This window comes from Aulonocara sp. 'chitande type north' Nkhata Bay, linkage group LG7 (assembly GCF_057382095.1).
Source record: "Aulonocara sp. 'chitande type north' Nkhata Bay isolate Kocher_YH1m ecotype deep benthic linkage group LG7, A_spYH_male_GT1.1, whole genome shotgun sequence".
Lineage (NCBI taxonomy): Eukaryota > Metazoa > Chordata > Actinopteri > Cichliformes > Cichlidae > Aulonocara > Aulonocara sp. 'chitande type north' Nkhata Bay.
The window spans coordinates 53,402,556-53,423,204 of record NC_141350.1 but is presented as its reverse complement, the minus strand read 5'-3'; the positions used below and the strand labels follow the sequence as shown (position 1 = coordinate 53,423,204).

General features: G+C 39.5%; 2 protein-coding genes across 4 annotated transcripts in view; one reads left to right on the top strand and one right to left on the bottom strand.

The window, feature by feature from the left end:
* arhgef28a (Rho guanine nucleotide exchange factor (GEF) 28a) overlaps window positions 1–3,324 on the top strand; it is a 52,772-nt gene extending 49,448 nt beyond the window's left edge. For all 3 annotated transcript variants that reach the window (XM_086301300.1, XM_086301299.1, XM_086301301.1), the window contains one exon: window positions 558–3,324. In XM_086301300.1, the coding sequence (XP_086157426.1) occupies window positions 558–709 (152 nt within the window). In that variant the 3' untranslated portion in view covers window positions 710–3,324. The remainder of the gene's footprint in view (window positions 1–557) is intronic.
* A 14,280-nt stretch (window positions 3,325–17,604) lies between these two features.
* Window positions 17,605–19,114, bottom strand: LOC147326219 (uncharacterized). The gene is made up of 2 exons (XM_086297776.1): window positions 19,029–19,114; window positions 17,605–18,583 (listed from the first exon to the last, which is right to left on the bottom strand). The coding sequence occupies exons 1-2, from the start codon at window positions 19,097–19,099 to the stop codon at window positions 17,605–17,607; spliced, it is 1,050 nt and encodes a 349-aa protein (XP_086153902.1). The 5' UTR covers window positions 19,100–19,114.
* Window positions 19,115–20,649: the final 1,535 nt, after the last annotated feature.

Sequence of the window (20,649 nt, the reverse complement as noted above, 5' to 3'; positions counted from 1 at the left end):
CTCTTTAAGAGCTAATTGCATCTGAATAATAATGATACTAATCCTTGAAAAAGATTATGAGAACAGCAACTACAGGCTGGTCAGGGTTATAGTATTTTGCTGTGAGAGTACTTCAGCATAACCATATGCTTGCCAACTCGTAGGTGTTAGCAGTTTCATTTGTCATTTCTGGTCCCTTGTCTCCTCCTCTCTTTTTGTCCGCCATCGCTTGCGAGGAGGCTGATGTCATCGAAGCCTGACAATTGATCGTGTTGAGAAAGCTGCTGATAAAAGTGACACGCCTGAGCTGAGGGGGTGTGATGCATAGCTTGAAATTCTCTTCTTTCCCCATTTTCAGACACGGTGCAGGAGGGAGCAGCAGGCTCAGCAGCGCCTAGTCTGTATGCTGTTAGTGATTACATAAGGGGGCTAAGCAATTAGACCGAGCTCATTAAACACGTGGCTACGTGTCCCATACTGTCGGATACTTGATCAGTGGTGAATAAATAATGTCTCATTGTTCAATTTCAGTAATTGTATTTCTCCTACAAATGGTGTGTTTTTTTGTGCCCACTCAGATCACAGCTACAATGGGGAGACCTGGTCACTAACAGCAAGTGGAACTGACCCGTATCCGGTGCGCCGGCATCCCGGTGACCCTCAGCTGGTTTCCCTGGAGACCGACAGTGGAGGGGAGGAGGGCAGGGAGGAAACTATTGTGTACCTATGAACGTTGGTGCATTTCAAACTCTAAACACCCGGTGAAAGACATTCACGATCAGCATCAGTACTGGACTGTGCCGCCTTAAGAAAGCATTTCTGTTTTTTTACATTTGTTTTTCGGCATGCTTGTTTTCTACCATTGAAAGGTTATTTTGGTCTTTTTTTGTAAACAGTTTCTGGCAACATTGAGAGAGAAACAGACTCTGTCTCACTTGTCATGCACCTTAGCTCAAAACACCACTGAGTGTTCAGTGTTCCTTGTTTTCTGTCTTCTTCTTCTGTGTCTGTGTGTCTGTGTATATATCTGGCCATATATTGACTGTCAAATCCCCTGCAGCCTTTTTCCCCTTCTCTGCTTTTTACCGTCTCTCCCTTTTCTCAGGTCCTGCATATCTCACCCCTCCAGCGCTATATTTATTATTGTTCCCACTGAGTGAGAGAAAAGCATATACTCCATATCAGTGAAACATCAGCCTGGATCTCTCAGGTGGGCGATTGTTTTCCCTTGGAGTAAACTGTCCCTGTTTCATTCATCAGACAGGTCCTGTTTATTTACCAGCTAAAGAGCAATGGGGAGCACAGATCATTAGAAATGAGAGATGAGAGCCGACAACATCAGTCCCACGTTTTGCAGTCTTGCCGTCTCATTTATTTCCTTTTATCTGAAGCATGTTTTTCTTGTTTAAAAAATAAGCCCAGTTATGGTCTTAGTGGGGATGTTGCAGCTGGGCTAATCTGTCAGTTTTATCAGGGAGTAGAAATGAGAAATAAGCTTTCGAGCACTTGAGTATTATTTCCTGCAATACACAAAAGCACACTCGCTCAAACCGCCTTAAGTCCTGAAGTCAAAATTTAGCCTGGCTCTTTGGATTGTCCAACTGTCCATCAGAAATGAAATGAAATGTCCTAAAAGCTGTTGGATATATTTCCATAACATTTTCTAAAGACATTTGTGATCCTGCTTGACACTTGGCTGGAACGTCTTGACATATATTGATGGGATTGTCATGACCTTTGGTACAAACGTTAATGATCTCCACAGGAAAAAATGTCACCGTAATTGAGCCTTTAGCATTTCGTCTAGTGTCATGTTCAGGTCAAACATTTAAAAGTGGCAACAGACTTCAGCACCCGCTGTCACACCCATCACATCATCTAACTGGGGAGAGGAACCACTCACTAATGGCTCAGTCACACTAGAGTAAAGAAACTGCTCTAGTAAAAATAAAATTGCATCCTACTTGTGACTAAAGTGATAATTGGATTGATTTCTTTCCTTTTTTTTGTGTGCATTCAGCGACTAATTGGAAGTAGTTAGCTTGACCAACTGGTGCAACACCTTCAACCTCTGGGTGACGACTTTTTATTGCAAGAAGATTGCACAGGTCACCTGGTAAGGCATACCTGTCTCCAAACAGTCACAAGCTTGGATTGAAATCACTCAGACACATTTGTCAAGGGTTGCAAATAACTGGCACCTAATTTATAAACACAGACAAGTTGCCAACAAATTGGAATCAGTCCGAGTCAGTCTGTGCCAATAAGTGAAATTCGTCTTGTCTTTTGCAATATGTACTCGAACTGGTTGCCAACTGGTTGTAGTCTAGTTATTCGTCTACATAAAAGCAAGGTTGATTTTAAGTGCCTGTGTCCTTTTCAGTGAAATTGCTGTCATGTAGTAACTACTACATTCCTGTTTTAAATCTATGGCTGCACTCTGAATGTAAGTAGCTAATGTTCATTGCACATATTCGAATAATTTCAGTCACGCAACTATGTCCGACCACAGTTATTCCTTGCCTGATTAGTGCATTGTAATGGGGAAAGTGCTTACTGCTTTTTAGTCCAGATTTAGTACCAGTGGCAGGAAGAACTGCATAGTTACAGTGATATTTTTTGGCAGCAAGCCTAAACACTGTCATTTCATAGCCATTACAATGTGCTTCTTTCATAAAACCAAATGTCCCTTTAATTTTGCAAATGCTACAGTTTTGAACAGTTCCTGTAAACAAAATGACCTAACGGGTCTCTCTTTGTACTTAGTGCTGATTTAGTAATATTAGTGTGCTAAGACCCTAAACTAAGACTGAGGAACCATTGAACTACAGTGCTTAAAGCTCAGCATCATAAATATGTTTGCTCAGTTTAGCTGTCTTTCTTTGCTTGCTTCATAGGGTGAAAAATGTCCTAATATAAATATCCTCCAAAGTGCCCAGAACAATAAGAAGTTGCCTTATTGATGCTCTTGTGCTCTGTGCTGAACTATTACAATGCAGCTAGCATTTACATATTGCTTCTCCTGACGATTTTTTATTTTTTTTTGTATCAAATGTGCCAATGCTTTAGGTGTCTCCTAGTGTTTGTACAGGCACTATAACATGAATCTTGTTTGATTTCTGTTGTAGTGTAATCAGACCACAAGGCAGTGGAGTATTTTGAAGTTTTGACTTAATACCATGTACATAACTTATGTGCTTTTATTTATTTATTAAAAAAAGTCATGTTTTACTGTGCGGTGTGAAGGGTTCTATTGCACAAAGACGTGAACGTGTGTAACCAGGTCTATTTTCTTGTTTTGAGCTCATGTGTTGTACATTCTTGACTTTACTGATAAAATTGCATTTAAAAAGAATTTCCCGCGGTGCTTTGTTTTTCTTGAGGTTTGTTTGATGGGGCTACATGATGGGGTTTATTACACTGAAACAGCAAAATAGCTGAATCATAAACAGAGAGCTCAGCATAGGTGACAATAACACTTCAGTTTTTATGTCCTTGGTCTCCTTGTGCAGTGTCTCCAACAGTGTAAACAGATGTGTGATTGAGCTTCCCGTTCAGCTGCCAGCAGTGACAGGTGGCAGACCAGGTGCGTGAAAGTCAATGATTTCCTATGTGAGCGCACTGCTGAATTGCAATCATAAAATCCGCTCCAGTATCAGATGAATGCAATATGTTGTTTTGCAACAAACCATACGTTTCTTGGGCATTTCATTATTTGCTATTTTCAAATACGGATTCCTGCGAACCAAAATCGATCTTTTCACGAGAGGCCAAAAACAAAAACAGAGCTTCCAGGTTTTTTTCCTGACAATAAAAGTAATGTATTTCATGTGCTCCACCTGTGTCTCTGCGTCTGTCGCGGTTTAAGAAGAGCAGATGTCTGTGATAGCAACAGGGTCCCAGCTCTGCCCCCAATTTGCATCTTATTATTTCACAGACTATTGCATATTTTGTAAACGCCCACTTCATTCCATGTCAGCTGCACGCCCCGGTCTTTTTTCTGGCTTAGTACATTTTGCATTTAATAAGTATGATTTTTTGTTTGTTTGTTTAAAGACCTGCAGTGTAATTCATCACTTTTTGGACTCAGAGTTAGGGTTGCATGTGGTAGCCTAGGTGATCAAACTGGGCTTAGTAAAAGAATTATTAATATTATGATTAATATTATTAAGATTTTTACAACTATTATGATTATTACTAGCAGTGCTGTATTAGCAGTGATAGCTGTGACTGCACAGTGGTAGCTGTACATGGTGTAAAAAGTAACAGCTGTATAAAAATATCTGTATTTAAAAATGACAAAGGAGGAGTAATGATATACAAATGATGAATTAAGCGCCCACTAATACTTTATTAATGCTTAATAGCATAAAAGTATTATAAAGTGTCACCTTTTCAACATATTGCTGCAGGACAGACACTTTAGCTGTCACATTATATTAATAATAAGAGCTTTTAATTGGAAATGTAGAAATTTGGAAATCAGTACTTGACCTTAAAGGAATAAACAGCCATTACCTGTGGCCTGTACGCTGATCATGGTGTTTTGGACATAGCTAGCAAAGATTCCCCTCTGTCTGCCATCTTCTATGATTATCTTTAACCCTCTATTAATGGTGTAGAACCATTATTAAAATTCTTAAAATTGAACCCCTGCAGTGAGTGTTAAATATAAATGCGTGTATATGAATGTGCAAATGTGACGTTGGATTTATGTGCATAAATATGGCGTACATTCATGACCCTTTCCTCGATCGTGCAGTTTTTATGTGTAAATGCACAGAAAGGAGTTAAGGAGCAAACATGCATACTGCACATACTTCACAATCATTATGGCAATGATATATAGAGTCTATATATATATATATTTAAGTATATTTAGCAGAAAGTAATTTTTCTGCTAGTAATGTCATTGATCATAGAGCTTGATTGTTTATTTTTTCCTTTGTGTGTGAATATATATATACTTCAGTCCTATAAAACACTAAATGTTTTAAGACCAAAACAGTTCTGACATTCTGAATACTCTGATCTGCGCTCTTATAAACCCTCGAGGCCTTTCAGGTCATCTGGGAACTGCTTCTCCTTCAACTTTTGAAATAAAATATAGTGATGACGCCTTTAGCTTCTCTGTGGTACAGATCTGAAACAAGCTGCTGAGAGATCTGAGCTTTTTCAAATGTTAACTGCTGCAAAATTGATGGTTTTCTATTTACCACTGCTTTATTAAATTAGGGGCTACTTTGACACTGAGACTGTACAATAACTTTGTGCCTTTTGGGTAAAACACTATTAGCATTTTTTTAAAAATCATTTAAAAAGAATTCATTTTAGTCAGACCTTATCAAGGATCCATTGTATGTATTACCTTTGCTTTAAAATTGAGATTACGCCCATTTCCCTCAGGCCTTCTGGAGCTTTCAGTGGAATAGGGTGTACCTTACCTCATCAGTTTTGAAGGAAAACCAAACAGCTGTTTGAAAAGGAATCTTTTGTGTTTTTGTCTAGGACAAAGGTGTGGGAAGAGAAAGAAACAGCCTTTTATGATATTGCAAGCTTTTGTATGCATGTCATAGAGGTGCCTGTGTGTGTGCGTGTATATGTGACAGGTGTCATTGTTCGCACAGCCACATGTGTTTTTACTGTTATATAAACAAGCACTAGAATACAGTGCTTAAGAGCTTTAGTTAAAAAGGACCTTACAGACAGGGTCAGTTCACTTCAACAGACCTGGTTTGTTGGTCGTCTTTGTTCTTTGTTACACATTCTGAGCAATTTTTGTGCTGTTGTTCTGAGCTATTTCCTTTGATTTTATTGGGCTATATCTGTCTATCTACATTTGGGAAACATGGGTTGGGGTAAATGTGTATGTTATAAGGGTTAAATAGGCAGGTGCATGAGTTAGGGGGTGTGTTGGTGTAAAGGTTTGAAGTAAGAGGCAGTGAATAAGTTCGGGGGTGGCGTTGTAAGTTTTAAGAGAAATGATGGCCTTGTGGAGCTAACTCATATTCTCCTTCATTTCTTCCCGTTAACGCCTTGTGTGAACTCCACCTTTTTATTGTTTTACCTCTTCTCTTTCATTCTTCTTGATGTTAATTTTCCTCCTGCTCTTCTGCTTTATTTTTCTCCTGTTCCGTTTGAACTTTTGGCTCCTTTAAACTAGATGCAAGTGAAGGGTGGTATCATTTATCTTCTTCTAAGCTCCACTAAGGTGTGAGGCAGACTGCCCAATTTTTTACATGCTTATAAATAATTGTCAAGCTCTTCAGGTGGTCCTTTCCATAATGATTTGAAGTCCTGTGAAAACTATGAATACACTGAAATCATCTGCACTGTTGTAGATTTCAACATGGATCAGGAATTCGGAATGTTTCCAGCACGTTGTTCAACGTACATCACAAAGAGTTAAACGGTTCTGAACTATTAGAAAAGTAACTGAGTGTAAAGTTGTGTTTTCGCCCTTAAACTTGCCACAGAAATTCCCGGCTCAGCGAGGTCAAAAACTGGAATGTTCTTGCTGTGATGTGGCCATGCAGAGGATCTACGGTGTGGTGCATGTTTGGAACTGCGGAATCGGGAGGCGCTTGACAGAGAAATACGCTCTAACTCGAGCTATAGCAGTAGGATGTCAATCAACCATCTAGATTTTTCCAGTTCAGCTGAAAGTTCCCCGATATCATCAAAAACACTTTTCATTTGCGGCTACCTGAGGAGTGGAGCAAAAAGTGTCATAATTTAAAGCATAAACACACTCGAGCTGAAAGTAATAGCTCTTTAGCATTTCATCCGTTTAGCTTTTCTTTGTCTGGGATCAATAATTAAAGCTTGTTCCTTATTACGGCACGAGGCTTCTGTCCCTTCTTCCCTAGTTGTTTTTTAATGACCTCTGTGGAAGGTGACCAATAACACCGACGGAAAAACCGATAAAGGGGAAACATATTATCGCTGAGTCATCTGGCAGGTCGAACCACACGTTGCTACAGGCTCTCCCAAGAGGAGGTGTAATGATTTCTGTAGGCACACAGAATAAACCTGCTCAGTCCAAATATAAATAACAGCTATTAAAGCTTATCCCAGTGAGTGATGCTTTTATGAGAAACCTGCACAATATACAACACATATACAGGTTATTAGATTTCTCTTAGGGGTGAATTATAGTTACAGGATAGATTCAGTATATATACAGACTGTTCAAAACCATACCCAGAGAGGGAAATCTACAGCTATAATGACCATAACAACGTGATTCATGTTTGTTTGACTTTCAGTACTTTTCAGTGTTTTCTGCTCTCTCTTTTTTACTGTATTTGGTGCAAGCAAACATTTCCGTTCAGATTTGCTTATGACACGCCTTTGCAGCATTTGCAAAAAGTTGCTTCTTTTGAAGAGACATTTTTAACTGACACATCCTCTGATCTTTATGTCTGACCCCCGTTTTAATTGGTCTCACTCATCACGTCCCTTTAAAATCATGATCATCTCCTCCAGCTGTGTCAAAGCCAAGTGTGATGCTGTTTAATCCAAAATAAGTGCTAATTACAACACTTACACACTGTGCAGCTTCAGTGTCATTGCCACGGGTCTGAGCTTCAAAGCAAAGGCAGGTCAGGTACGGCACTCTTTTACAAAATGTTCTTTTCTAGCTAAGATTATCACTGTTAATAACATACAGTACAATTATCAGACACTTTCTAGTGCTGGGTTGAACCACTCTTTAACTTAATTCTTTTTGACATGTTTTCAAAAGCCTGCCAGAAACATTCCTCAGAGAGTTTGGTTCATACAGACATGATCACACAGTTGCTGCAGATTTGTCAGCTGCACAATCATATGGAGTAAGGTGAACTCATTGTAATGTTAAAGAAACCAATGTGAGATGATCTAAGCTTTGTAAAATAGAGCACTATCCTCATGGAGGCAGCCATCAGCAGATGGGCACACCGTGGCCATAAAAAGATAGACATGGTCAGCGTCAGTATTCAGGTAGGCTGCGGCAGTTAAAAGATGCTCATTTCATGCTAAGAAATGATTCTCTGCAATATTACATCGGTAACACAAGCGTGAACCATTGATACCAGGCAGGAAGGATCCATGCTTTCATGTTTACACCAATTCTGACCCTACCATTTGAATGCTGTAGCAGCGATCGAGAGTCATCAGGCCAGATGTTTTTCCAGTTTTCGGTTGACCAACTTTGATAAGCCTGTGCAAGTTTTAACCACCGTTTTCTGTTCTTAGCTGACAGGAGTGGCACTCGGTTCGGTGTTCAGTGATTTGCGCTCTTCAGGATACCTCAGTTATAACAAGTGATTACTTAAATGCCTGTTAATCTTTCGTTGTTAGTCTGTCCATTATCATCTGACCTTTGACATCAGCAAAGAGAGAGAGAACTGATGCTCACTGGACATGTTCTGTAAACTGTGGGGATGATTGTGTGGCAAAATCCTAGCAGATCAACAGTTTCTTAAATACTCAGACCAGCCCTTCTATGGCGATATTTTTGTGCCACTATTCTGAGCGCACGTAAAAAAGGTTTGCAGGTGCAAGTGTTGCATTTTGAGGAAAAATTTATTTTGAGCGAAGAAAAGCTCAATTTGAGTGAACAAAATTCATTGCTGCGTGCAAAAAATGTATTTCAGTGTTTGCTATTATCCACACACACACACACAATAGCCCCTCTCGCTCAGTTTTTGCATTTGTGCTCGCTCGCAATGTGTGATTTTGAGGTACAAATATAACGGTGTACAGAAAGAGTTGAACACACACGGGCAGAAATGTTGAGAGCACGAGCAACACATTGCGAGCGAGCGCAAATGCAAAAACTGAGCAGGAGGGGCTGCTATTGTGTGTGTGTGTGGATAACAGAGGTGGGTAGTAACAAGTTACATTTACTCCGTTACATTTATTTAAGTACGTTTTTGAAAAAAATGTACTTTTTACTTTTACTTGAGTACATTTGTGAAGAAGAAACGGTACTTTTACTCCGTTACATTTGCAAAATTCTACTCGTTACTTTTTTAAAAAAATAATTAGTTTAACACATTAGATAACATGCCGCCAGTGGGGTTTCCGGTAACTTTTTTAGCAATCAGATGTGACCATGCAGTCACATGACCAGTCTGAAACTGTGGCGGGCAGAGCCGCCCAAGCATTTCAAAGTGGCGGACACACGGAAAGAAGAAACACATGAAAACATGGCAGAGCCAATTGTCTACGCTAGAGCTGAAGAGGATGAACACCCTTGGCCTCATATACAAAGAATGTTTCGCTTAAAAGCAGTACAAAAGAACAGCTATGTCTTCAGCGTCGGTGTCTTCAGTGTGACCCAAAACAAATCAACTTTTCAGCGTGAAAAAACTCAGCCTGAGGAAATAATAATAATAATGAATAATAATAATAATAATAATGCATTTTATTTGAGAGTGCCTTTCAGAAACCCAAGGTCACCTTACAAAAATTTAATTAATAAAAGAAACAGTAGTCATAAAATACATAAAATAAGTTAAAATTACAAAACAGAGCTTGACAACAGATAAAATCGGCATTAAAGCGAATAAGCCAGTTTAAACAGATGTGTTTTGAGCTGTGTCTTAAATATGGAAAGGGAGTCAATATTTCTTAGTGAAGGAGGAAGAGAGTTTCAGAGCCGAGGAGCAGAGCGACTGAAAGCTCTGTTCCCCATAGTGATAAGGTGTGAGGATGGAACAGTAAGATGAATAGCAGATGATGATCTGAAAAGGCAGGAAACAGTGGTGATATGGAGCAGGTCACACAAATATGAAGGAGCAGATTTATGGATACACTTGTATGTAAGAAGTACGATTTTAAAATTTATCCTGTCTTCTACGGGCAACCAGTGAAGCTGCTGAAGAACTGGGGTAATATGAGCTCTTGACGGAGTGCAAGTTATGACCCGAGCTGCAGAATTTTGAAGAAGTTGGAGTTTATGAAGGGACCTTTTAGGGAGACCAAATAGGAGGGAATTGCAGTAATAAGACTATGGACAAAGATGGCAGCAGCATGGGGGGTAAGGAAGGGACAGAGTCGGTTAATATTACGTAAGTGGAAGTAAGCAGACCGGGTTATGTAATTAATGTGAGACTGGAATGAAAGAGTATTATCAAGCATGACACCCAAACTCTTAACCTGAGGGGAGGGAAGGGTGGGAGAATTTTCAATGTTAATGGAAAAACTGTGGGATTTGGTTAAGATAGATGGTGTACCAACAAGTAAAACTTTGTTAAGTTTGAGAAAATTGGAGGAGAACCAGGATCTAATCTCAATAAGACAGTTTGAGAGGGAAGTAGGTGGGAGGGATGAATTGGGTTTAGAAGAAACCAATTCATCCCAAGCAACACATGTCTCTAGGGGCCACCGCATATATTTATATATAAACATATATAAATATATAAATAAAACCACTTTTTTTTACATTAGTAATTCCTTTTGTGCATAATTTTGTATTATTGTTAATAATAAATTAATTAAAGCAACAAAACAACCTGAAGAGCCAGTTCGGAGCCGAAAGAGCCGGCTCTTTTTAGTGAGCTGAACCGAAAGAGCCGGTTCTCTAAAAAGAGCCGGAAATCCCATCACAACTAAAAAGAGATTTAGAGAAAACTTACCATTGCATAGCGTTTCTCACATCAGGAAGCTGTCGATCAAAATCAGTACAGCTCTTCCTGCATCTGGAGCTTGTGAAGGACTTCTTAGTCATGCAGGAGTCCTGTTCACTGCTAAACAGCTAGAACTTCACAGAAAGAACCTTGAGAGCAAATTTTTTTTAACGTGCGCTCAGAATAGTGGCACAAAAATAACGCCATACCCTTCTGGCATGAGCAACCATTTCATATTCAAAGTCACGTACATCACCTTTCTTCCCCATTTTGATGCTCAGTTTGAACTTAAGTAGGGATATGTGCATGACTGCATTGAGCTGCTTTTCAGTCCTTTCAATTTTGTGTGAAACACAGGTGGATAAATCAGAGGTTTAGGGGGGAAAAAAACATCAAACAGCTCGTAAGAGTTACCTTCCAGGACTTCTGTTTGTTTTATAAGCTGGAAAAAATACAAATATGTTGTTTCCCTTTGACGTAAATGCAGCATTAACAGGCTCTCCAGGACTGTTATCACGGGACTGCTTTGCAAAGTGCTTTGGGGCCTACATCAGAGTTTTTCCTGGCTCGGAAAAGGCCTTTGGGGGGGTCGAATATCCGCAGCTGGAAACATAAATGCTGTGCACAGTAGAGAAAATGAGCACGCGTTACCTCATTTGACAGAAGTCTGTGCTCATTCCTGCATTCTGGGCGACAAAAACTGTTTTAAAAGACATTTATATTTTATCAGAATATTGGGAGAGGACAGGAAGGGAATTCAATAAGGGTAACTGAAACCTCTTTTGTTTTTTATTATTTTTTAAAATCAGTTTCTATTCTTTTTCGTGTCTATCCAAGCCCATCCCTGTACAGTACATCTGAATCTAGTTTCCCAGACTTATGGTTGAAGGCATCACAACAGATAAAGTTAAAATAAATTAAAACAGAGGAGAGGGACAAAACAGAAACTCATATGTCCTCATAGCAGAAAAGGCACGACTAAATGATTTTCTTATTTGCTAAAGGCAAAGAAATACTTTCTATTAATGGCTATCATGTATCAAAAAAGCATCTGAATTGATAACCATGGCCTTCTAGTAGTGTTCAAATACCTCACACTGCCAGAGGGCGAGCACAAATCAATACAAGTATGATCTACGTGCGTCTATGTGCATTTCATGGCAGTTTTTTTCTACATTGATTTGGTAAAATGTCCACTTGTATAATAGTTTCCAGCTATACTGTATATTGCTTTTTTCAAATTGAGAGGAGAGGAATAACATAAAAATACTGCATCTAACATCTGCCACCAATTGGGTACTTTTCTGCTATGAATAGTGTATCATTTTTCATCGTGAGCTATTTCCATGAAAGTGTATTCACCGCCTGTCGCCCTGTCAGCGCTCTCATCTTTCTGTCATCAGTGTCATCGTTCCTGCAATATTGTTGGCACAACAGTATTAGTAAGGCGTGTGCATGCACGCATGTGTTTGTATGCAAGGGATGAAAATCGTTTTAACTGGATGTGTACGCGCTGCGGTCGTCGGCGATCTACGGCCCATATTGTTAGTGCTCCTTTTAATTGCAGTCTTGGTGTTTATGCACAGGGTGGAGGTGAATCATCTCTTAGGCATACTAATACACATCAAAGGTTCATATCTGTCAGCACTTGAGGAGTGTCGGACACTCATGTGATGCTGTTCGTGAGACCGTGTGGATGAGCTGTTCACTGTGATCCTGCACCGTGACACTGAGGTAATCCCTCACAATAGGTTCACTCATTTGATCAACCCACCCACCAGGTTTTCAATGGGACCCTCATTTTGCTTCTTTGTCCTTTTAAATTATAGAGGACTGTCAGGTAGCCATGTGTCATGACGTTTAACAAGAGGTGGCGTAATTACTAGATAATAATGTATTACTAGGGTGTTGTGCAACCTATAGGATAGGTTACTGTCACGGAATGCTAACAGATGTAGTGTAATCCTAAAGCATTTACCACAAAGCATTCCCAACTTTGTATCGTCTGACCTTTATTTTTCTTTTGGAATTGTAAAACTGATGTACGAGTGATATATGATCAAACTTACAATGAACAAATCAGAAAAGAACATTTTTTTTTCTTTTATCAGGTACTATATTGATATCACATTACCTTCTTCTTCTTGCCATCACTTTTTGTAGTTTCAATGTTTGAATGTTAGGACAAAATTTTGGAATTACTTTTTTTTAGTTTTCATATATGATTCTAACCAGCTTGCAGCAGATCATAATAATATAATAACAGTAAGATATAATGTAGATATGATTTTTCTCAAATCTGTTATTAACATAATACTAGAAAAATTAGCATTTCCTGCAAAAATGCTGTGTGAATGCTGTAAAGCTGAAGCTGTCTGCTGAAAATAGCTGAAGAAGCTGAAGTCAGTATTTTAAAAGTAGTTGAACTTGTAATCATTTTGCTCAACTTGGCAAAAATGTAATAACTTGGCAGAAATGGTAAAACACAGCATAAGTATTGTAATTCAGCATAAATGTTAATATTTAGCACAAACATAACAGTTTGAAAGAAGTGGTGTAACAGTATAACTTAATATACAGTAGTATAATAGTAGCAGAAATAGTATAATTTAGTAGAAAAGTAATAACTTAAGCAGAATATTGGAAAAGCAAAATGGCCATCTGAAAAAAGCTGAAGTTTTCTCAAAACTACTTGCTTTTCAACTGTGAAAAATTGGCAGAAACCTTAGAAAAGGAAGAACAGCCAGCAGATACACAAAATTACAAATATGGACACATATGAACACACACATGCACACAGAGACTCACACAAACACACAGACATGGAGCACGGAGGGGCTTGTGTGGATCTATGCCAGTCAATGAGTCTGAACTCAATTTGAATCCACCAATCAGAGAGGCTGTGTACTTTTTCCCGCCCAAACAGCTGCACCTGCGGCAGCCGTTACACTCACACAGACAAAGGCTACATCCACACGTACCCGGGTATTTTTGAAAAATGAGATTTTTCTATATGTTTGCACCTTTCGTCCACACATAAACAACGTTTTCGGTCACTGAATTGATTTTTAAAAACGCCTGCCAGGGTGGATATTTTCAAAAACTCCGTTTTTGCATTTACGTGTGGACGAGGAAAACGGGGAAAACGCAGCGTGAAAGGTGTGCGCCTTTTTTGACGTCACACTGTGCGCCACATTATTGTTTCGGTGAAATGGATTTCTGCAATGGGGGACAAAATACGGTTACTACTCTCTGCAGTGTTTAAATGCTTACATATACACGCACAATTACTATCCCTCCACATATAGGGCTTTGGAGGGGCACGACCCCTCCCACCATGACAGTAGGCCAAACAAAGCACGCAGAAGCATCAGCTATGGTTGTACGTCGGTTGCAACGTTAGATCACACGATAGAGAAGGCAAGAAGCTGGAAAATGGGCTCTCTTTTCATTGTTTCCCCTCCTGGAGGCAACGGGAGGGATCTCATGTATCCGATATTACTAAACGAAGACCTTGGATTGCAGCGGTCAGATGAGCGGATATCAAGTTCCCTGCCATCCCCAATTTTTTGTTGGTTTGCTCGCGGCATTTTCTTTCCGGTGAGTTCTAAATAAATTCATATCTCTCTTAATAGGCTTTTAGTGTTGTTTTGAACGTGCACGCGCGAGAAGGGGGGGCGCGAACATTTTTCTTGTAAAACAAAGGGGGGCCTAGCAAAAAAAGTTTGGGAACCACTGCACAAGGGTAAGGCAAAAAACAGCAGATATTAAGAAAATGTTCCATTTTTTTTCATTTGAGATTCTTGAGTTTAGACATTTAAAATACATAATTCCTCTCTCCCAGTGGTTTAAAGAATATGAGCTACTAATATTCATTCAGATGTGTTTTAGCTCTAAATTTTCTTTTGCCATTAGACACTTTTTCTTATGTACATTTTCAAGCTGTTCAGCTAGTTTCCAAGTTCTTCTGTGTGAATTTCAGTTCTGCGCATTGGCTGTCAGGTGAATATTTCGTTGTATTTCAGCCCATTAAACATGTTTTTCACCAGAGATTTCAGCAATTATAAAAATTCAACTCAAACTATTCAGCTATTAGCTTTCACACTGCATTTTCTACAGGAAATGCATTTTATATACCAGTTTCAGTTACTGTTGTTCATATGTTAACAGAATAAGTTCAAACTGTATTAAAAAATAATACAATCAATATGTTATGTTACTGCACTACACTTACTGGACTTGTGGAAGCATTTTGAGAACCATAAGACTCTTACAAATGTTTGAAAGAAAAAAAATTATTTAATATACACTCAACAAAAATATAAACGCAACACCTTTGTTACTGCTCCCATTCCCCATGGGATGGACGTAGAGACCTAGAATTCATTCCAGATACACAATATAACCATCCCTCCCAAACAGTGGTCACAAATCAGTCCAAATGTGTGGTAGTGGGCACATCTGCCATATTGAAATAATCCATCCCACCTCACAGGTGTGCCACATCAGGATGCTGATCTGACATCATGAGTAGTGCACAGGTGTACCTCAGACTGCCCACAACAAAAGGCCACCCTGGAATGTGCAGTTTTTTGCGCTATTGGGGGTCTGGGGACCCAGAACCGGTCAGTATCTGGTGTGACCACCATTTGCCTCATGCAGTGCAACACATCGTCGCATGGAGTCTATCAGATTGTCAATTGTGGCCTGTGGAATGTTGGTCCACTCCACTTCAATGGCTGTGCGAGGTTGTTGGATATTCGTGGGAACTGGTACACGCTGTCGTATACGCCGGTCAAGCACATCCCGAACATGCTCAATGGGTGACATGTCCGGTGAGTATTCTGGCCATGCAAGAACTGGGACATTCTCAGCTGCCATCTGCCCTGAACAATGTGAACCATGATTCATCCGTGAAGCGCACACCTCTCCAACGTGCCAGACGCCATCGAATGTGAGCATTTGCCCACACAAGTCTGTTACGGCGACGAGCTGGAGTCAGGTCAAGACCCCGATGAGGACGACGGGCATGCAGTTGAACGTCCCTGAGACAGTTTCTGACAGTTTGTGCAGAAATTGTTTGGTTGTGCAAACCAATTGTTCCAGCAGCTGTCTGGGTGGCTGGTCCCAGACGATCTTGGAGGTGAACCTGCTGGATGTGGAGGTCCTGGGCTGGTGTGGTTACACGAGGTCTGCGGTTGTGAGGCCGGTTGGATGTGCTGCCATATTCTCTGAAACGCCTGTGGAGACGGCTTATGGTTGAGAAATGAACATTCAATGCACGGGCGACAGATCTGGTTGACATTCCTGCTGTCAGCATGCCAATTGCACGCTCCCTCATTGCTTGTGGCATCTGTGGCATTTTGCTGTGAGACAAAACTGCACATTCCAGGGTGGCCTTTTGTTGTGGGCAGTCTGAGGTACACCTGTGCACTACTCATGATGTCAGATCAGCATCCTGATGTGGCACACCTGTGAGGTGGGATGGATTATCTCAATATGGCAGATGTGCCCACTACCACACATTTGGACTGATTTGTGACCACTGTTTGGGAGGGATGGTTATATTGTGTATCTGGAATGAATTTTAGGTCTCTACGTCCATCCCATGGGGAATGGGAGCAGTAACAAAGGTGTTGCGTTTATATTTTTGTTGAGTGTAGATGGGAGACTCGTGTAGAAATATGAATGAGTTTATAAAATTTGATTTCTGTCATGGTGTGCTGTGACAGGCAGGTTGTAGGACCCAAACACAGGACTCTTACGTGGAATGAAACTTAAATCGGCAGCTTTTATTGCTGGAAAACATTTTCATTAGAGATAAACGTCACAAAAAACAAACCAAAACCTCAAGACTCAAGAAACTAAAAACTAAGAAACAAGAACTAGGAAAACAAATCAGGAACTATGAACAAGAATTAAGTAAAGAACACTAAGGGGAAAAAAACACACCCAGCCCACTGAAAACTAAAGAAACCCTAAAAACATGAACAACAATCATCAAGCAACATATTTGGACAGTCTCGGTTGTTGTGTCCTTGGACAAGATACTTCACCCGTTGCCTACTGGTGGTGGCCAGAGGGCCCGGTGGTGCCAGTTAGGGGTGGGTTTTTATAATCGATTTATCGATTAAAATAAATTCTGGCTTGGATAACGTAAAATCGATTCATTAAAATCCTGAATTGATTTTTTAATATAAATTTATTTTGCCCGAAATGCCAGAATCTCAGGTGAAATCTCACAAAATTTCAACCACCACCAAACAGCTAAGACAGTAAATGAGAGCAGGAACACGGATTCTGCACAAAGACTTAAACACACAGTGCGACCCGCGGATTAGAATCAGTTAGCTGTCGGCTTTCTCACGGTCGGGGCTGAAAGCCGACAGCTTGCTGATTCTGATCTGTCGGCGGGTCCGCGCTTTGTGTTTATGCGCTGATTCTAAAGCTGTTAGTTTGATGTCTCTCCAAACAATATTGACCGAACCAGCAGCAAAAGAAGATCCAAACTGCTTCACATAAACATTGTCATGTATTCACTCTGACTTTTACTGTTTTGCTTCGACCACGATGCACAGCTCTCTCTCTCTCTCTCTCTGTACTTCAAGAACAGTTTCCCGTCTAAAAATCTGTTTTCTTCATTATTCGCGTACTTGTTATGCACAAGTCTACCGTTGTTTACAGCGCTGTCGGCCGACTTTTTTTTTTTCTTTTCGTTTTATATACTTCCGAAAAGAAAACCTAATTTCTGCCGTTCAATACTGACCAAATTTAAACTTTTAAAAATTATGCAAAATGCTTACCTGTGTCTCTAATAAAACCGCTGTAACTTCAGATTACAATCATATGTTGATTAATGGTTTTCTTTCGTTTTTGATGTACTGCAGAATATTTTTATAAAATCCCAGGCCAGGAAAATCACCTTCATGTTTTTCTGTGTTTTATTTTTTACATATTTACAGTTACTGGAACACCAATACTGGGTCGCAGACCCAGTACAGTGACAGTTTCAGTGTAAGTCAGTGTCTTTTGGTCTGCAACAACAGCAGAACAGAGTTTTAAGTCTTTTGAAGAAGCCATTTTTCTTCTTCTTATTGAGCTGAAGGTCTTTGGACTTCATACTGGGTTCAGGAAAAGGTTCCTCACAGGGAACATCAGGAACTGACCTAATTTCCGAAAGAGATCCTTTGATCTCAAGATCTTCGCCGTTAAGACTGGATTTGGACTCTGCAAAGGGTTCCTCACAGGGAACGTCAGCCACTGCAACACTTTCTGAAATAGGCCCTTTGATCGTAAGGTCTTCAGCCCTCAGACTAGATAAACTTTCAGCAAGAAGTTCCTTACCGGGAACATCAGGCTCTGGCACACTTTCTGAAAGAGGTCCTTCGCTCTTAAGGTCTTGATAACTCCGACTGGATGCCCTTTCAGCAAGAACTTCCTCACAGAGAACGTCAGGCGCTGGAACACTTTCTGAAAAAGATCCTTCGGCTAGTGGAACATCTGCCATTGAAAGACCGTCAGAGGAGCGTTCTTCATTTGTGTTCTTCACATCAGGAAGAGTTGAAGGGGGCTCAAACATTTCAGATATCCGGATCATTGCTACATCAGCAATGGTCTTAAGCAACACTGGTGCAAAGTTTGCAATTTTGATCGACAGAATTTCTTGAGGAAATTTGTGTCTGATCTCCGTCAGGATGCTGTCGACCATATTGTCTCGGATGGAGCGGGTGAAGATGGCCTGTGTTTCAATCGCCGTGAGGCTCTTGGAGACATGATCCAAAGTGGCCTTGATGACACTTGTGGATAGGATGCTTAGAGTCTGGGAGGCCATGTTTAGGAGCGGACGAGGAGGAAGCTCCCAGAAGCCCTGGAGAACTACCTCGATCACTACCTCCTGCACGGTGAGCATTTTGGTGTTACGCTGTTCTTGCTGCGTCTTTTTCAGGACTTTAATGTAGTCCTTCACCATGCTGAGGAGTTTAGGTGTTCTGTAGAAAAACATTATAAGAATGATCTTTTAAACATATTCAAAGCATCACTTAAATATTGAAACACTGTAGCTGGACTGTTAACCCTATAATGCCCTTTGTATCATACTTACATCACTTGTATCATACTTTGTATCATATATACATGAGTTTCTGAGACCTCAATCTCATCAACATGATCAATACTTGCCATAATTTCAAAATGTTAGGGACAAAACTCTTTTTTTTGTCTAAAGTTAACATTGTTGTTAACAGGAAGTTGCCAAAAACACCCAATGTATCAAATGCTATATAAAAAAATATAATAAATACATAATAAAAGTATATCATACACAACATGACATAGCAAAAAACCAAATTTGTGGATTTTGTTTAAAGGGTTAATAAACATCTCAGTTCCAAAAAAATCAGAATTTTCTGGTTATTTTTTTGATGGGTTAATAACTGTATATTACTGAAATTTATGGCCTCTGGGAACTGAAGAAGCATTCTAGCTTGAAATTCAACGTCCCTCATTTTATTGATGACGTTCACCGCCCATACCTGAAACAGAAAACACATTTACAGTGCAGTTATGTTTAAAGGTTATGTGAACATAATGAAAAAAAGAAATTTCCAAATGAATACAAGTCTTGTGAGTTTTCTAGTCTTACCAGCCTTAGAAGAGGTTTGGCTTCCTCTTCTTCAGATTCCTCTAATTCAAACTCCCATAGCCTTCAAAATAAAACTACAGAATTTATAACAGTAAAATAATAATAAAAAACATACAAACCAAAAATCAAGTGTGTCATTTTTTTTTTTACAAACAACTGACCAATCAACTGGAATATATAACTTTTTTTTAAAAGTTTTTTTAAGCTGTTAACAATGGTGGACTCTCACCACATTTCACCATGTAAAAAACCCCCCCAAAAATCTAATCCTTCTTTGTTTTAATATTTTATACGCTTTGAATTTTTCCCCTATTTCTGGATCTGCACTGATTGCTGTAGCACACTGTGTAGCAAACAATGAAAGTTTCTGTCCCTGCTTGTTTTTTTCTGTTTCTTTATACCTCTCAGGTGCAACAAAGAATAGCTCAGCAATTGGAGCAGTTGCCACAATCGTGTTCCAGTCCACTCCCGGATGTTTAAAGGCAGCAGACATGGTGCCTCCTTGTTTGAACAGCCTCAAAATCTTGTTATACTGGGTGACCACTTGCTTAGGATTGTGGACTGCAATTGAGAGAACATAATCATTAATGTAATGTAATAGTGTAGTAACGTACCACACCGCATGAAAAATCAAACTGTTGAGTTAATCACTTTACCTCTTGTTCTTTGTTTTTGGTCATGTTTCTTTGCCCTTCTTCCTCTTCTTCCTGTCTTTATCTGATAAAGTTGTGCTAATGGAGGAGTCAGAACTCTCACTAAAAGACCCATCAGAGGAAAGTGAAGATATGCTCAATACCTTACTGGAATCCTGGACAGAACTTGTGGGTTCCTTTGAGAGAGCTAGTATAACAGTTAAAAAGACAACACAGACAACTCTTGTGATTTTCTTCTGTCTGCTAGCTGTGCAGTTGGGGCAACAGTCACACCTAGAGAAAATTAAAAACAAAATGAGACTTGGCTACAAATAAAATTAATAAAACAAATACAATAATAATAATAATAATGTACACTTTGTAGACTTTAAATAACAGTAAAAGCATTACAGTGATTGATAAATAGCCTACAATGGTAACATTACAAACTATATTTAGTTATGTATTTAAAAACTGGCCAATTTGACTATAATTATATATTAACGTATTTCAAACATAGTGCATTAGAATTGTACAATGTAGAGCATTTATTGTGAATTCATATTGCATGCAGCAAAATAGCTAGAGAAGGACTGACAAACTAAATTACAAAAAGCACAATTATAAGTTACAGCCCAGAGTAACACCAAAGGCGATAATCCTCATTTAATCCTTGAGCCAAGCCACAAGAAACGACTAATAAAATAAACTGAACAGTGTCATGATCCTGGGTCCTTTTGACCCAGCGTTTTGTGTTTTCTCTTCTTGCGATTTTGGTTCT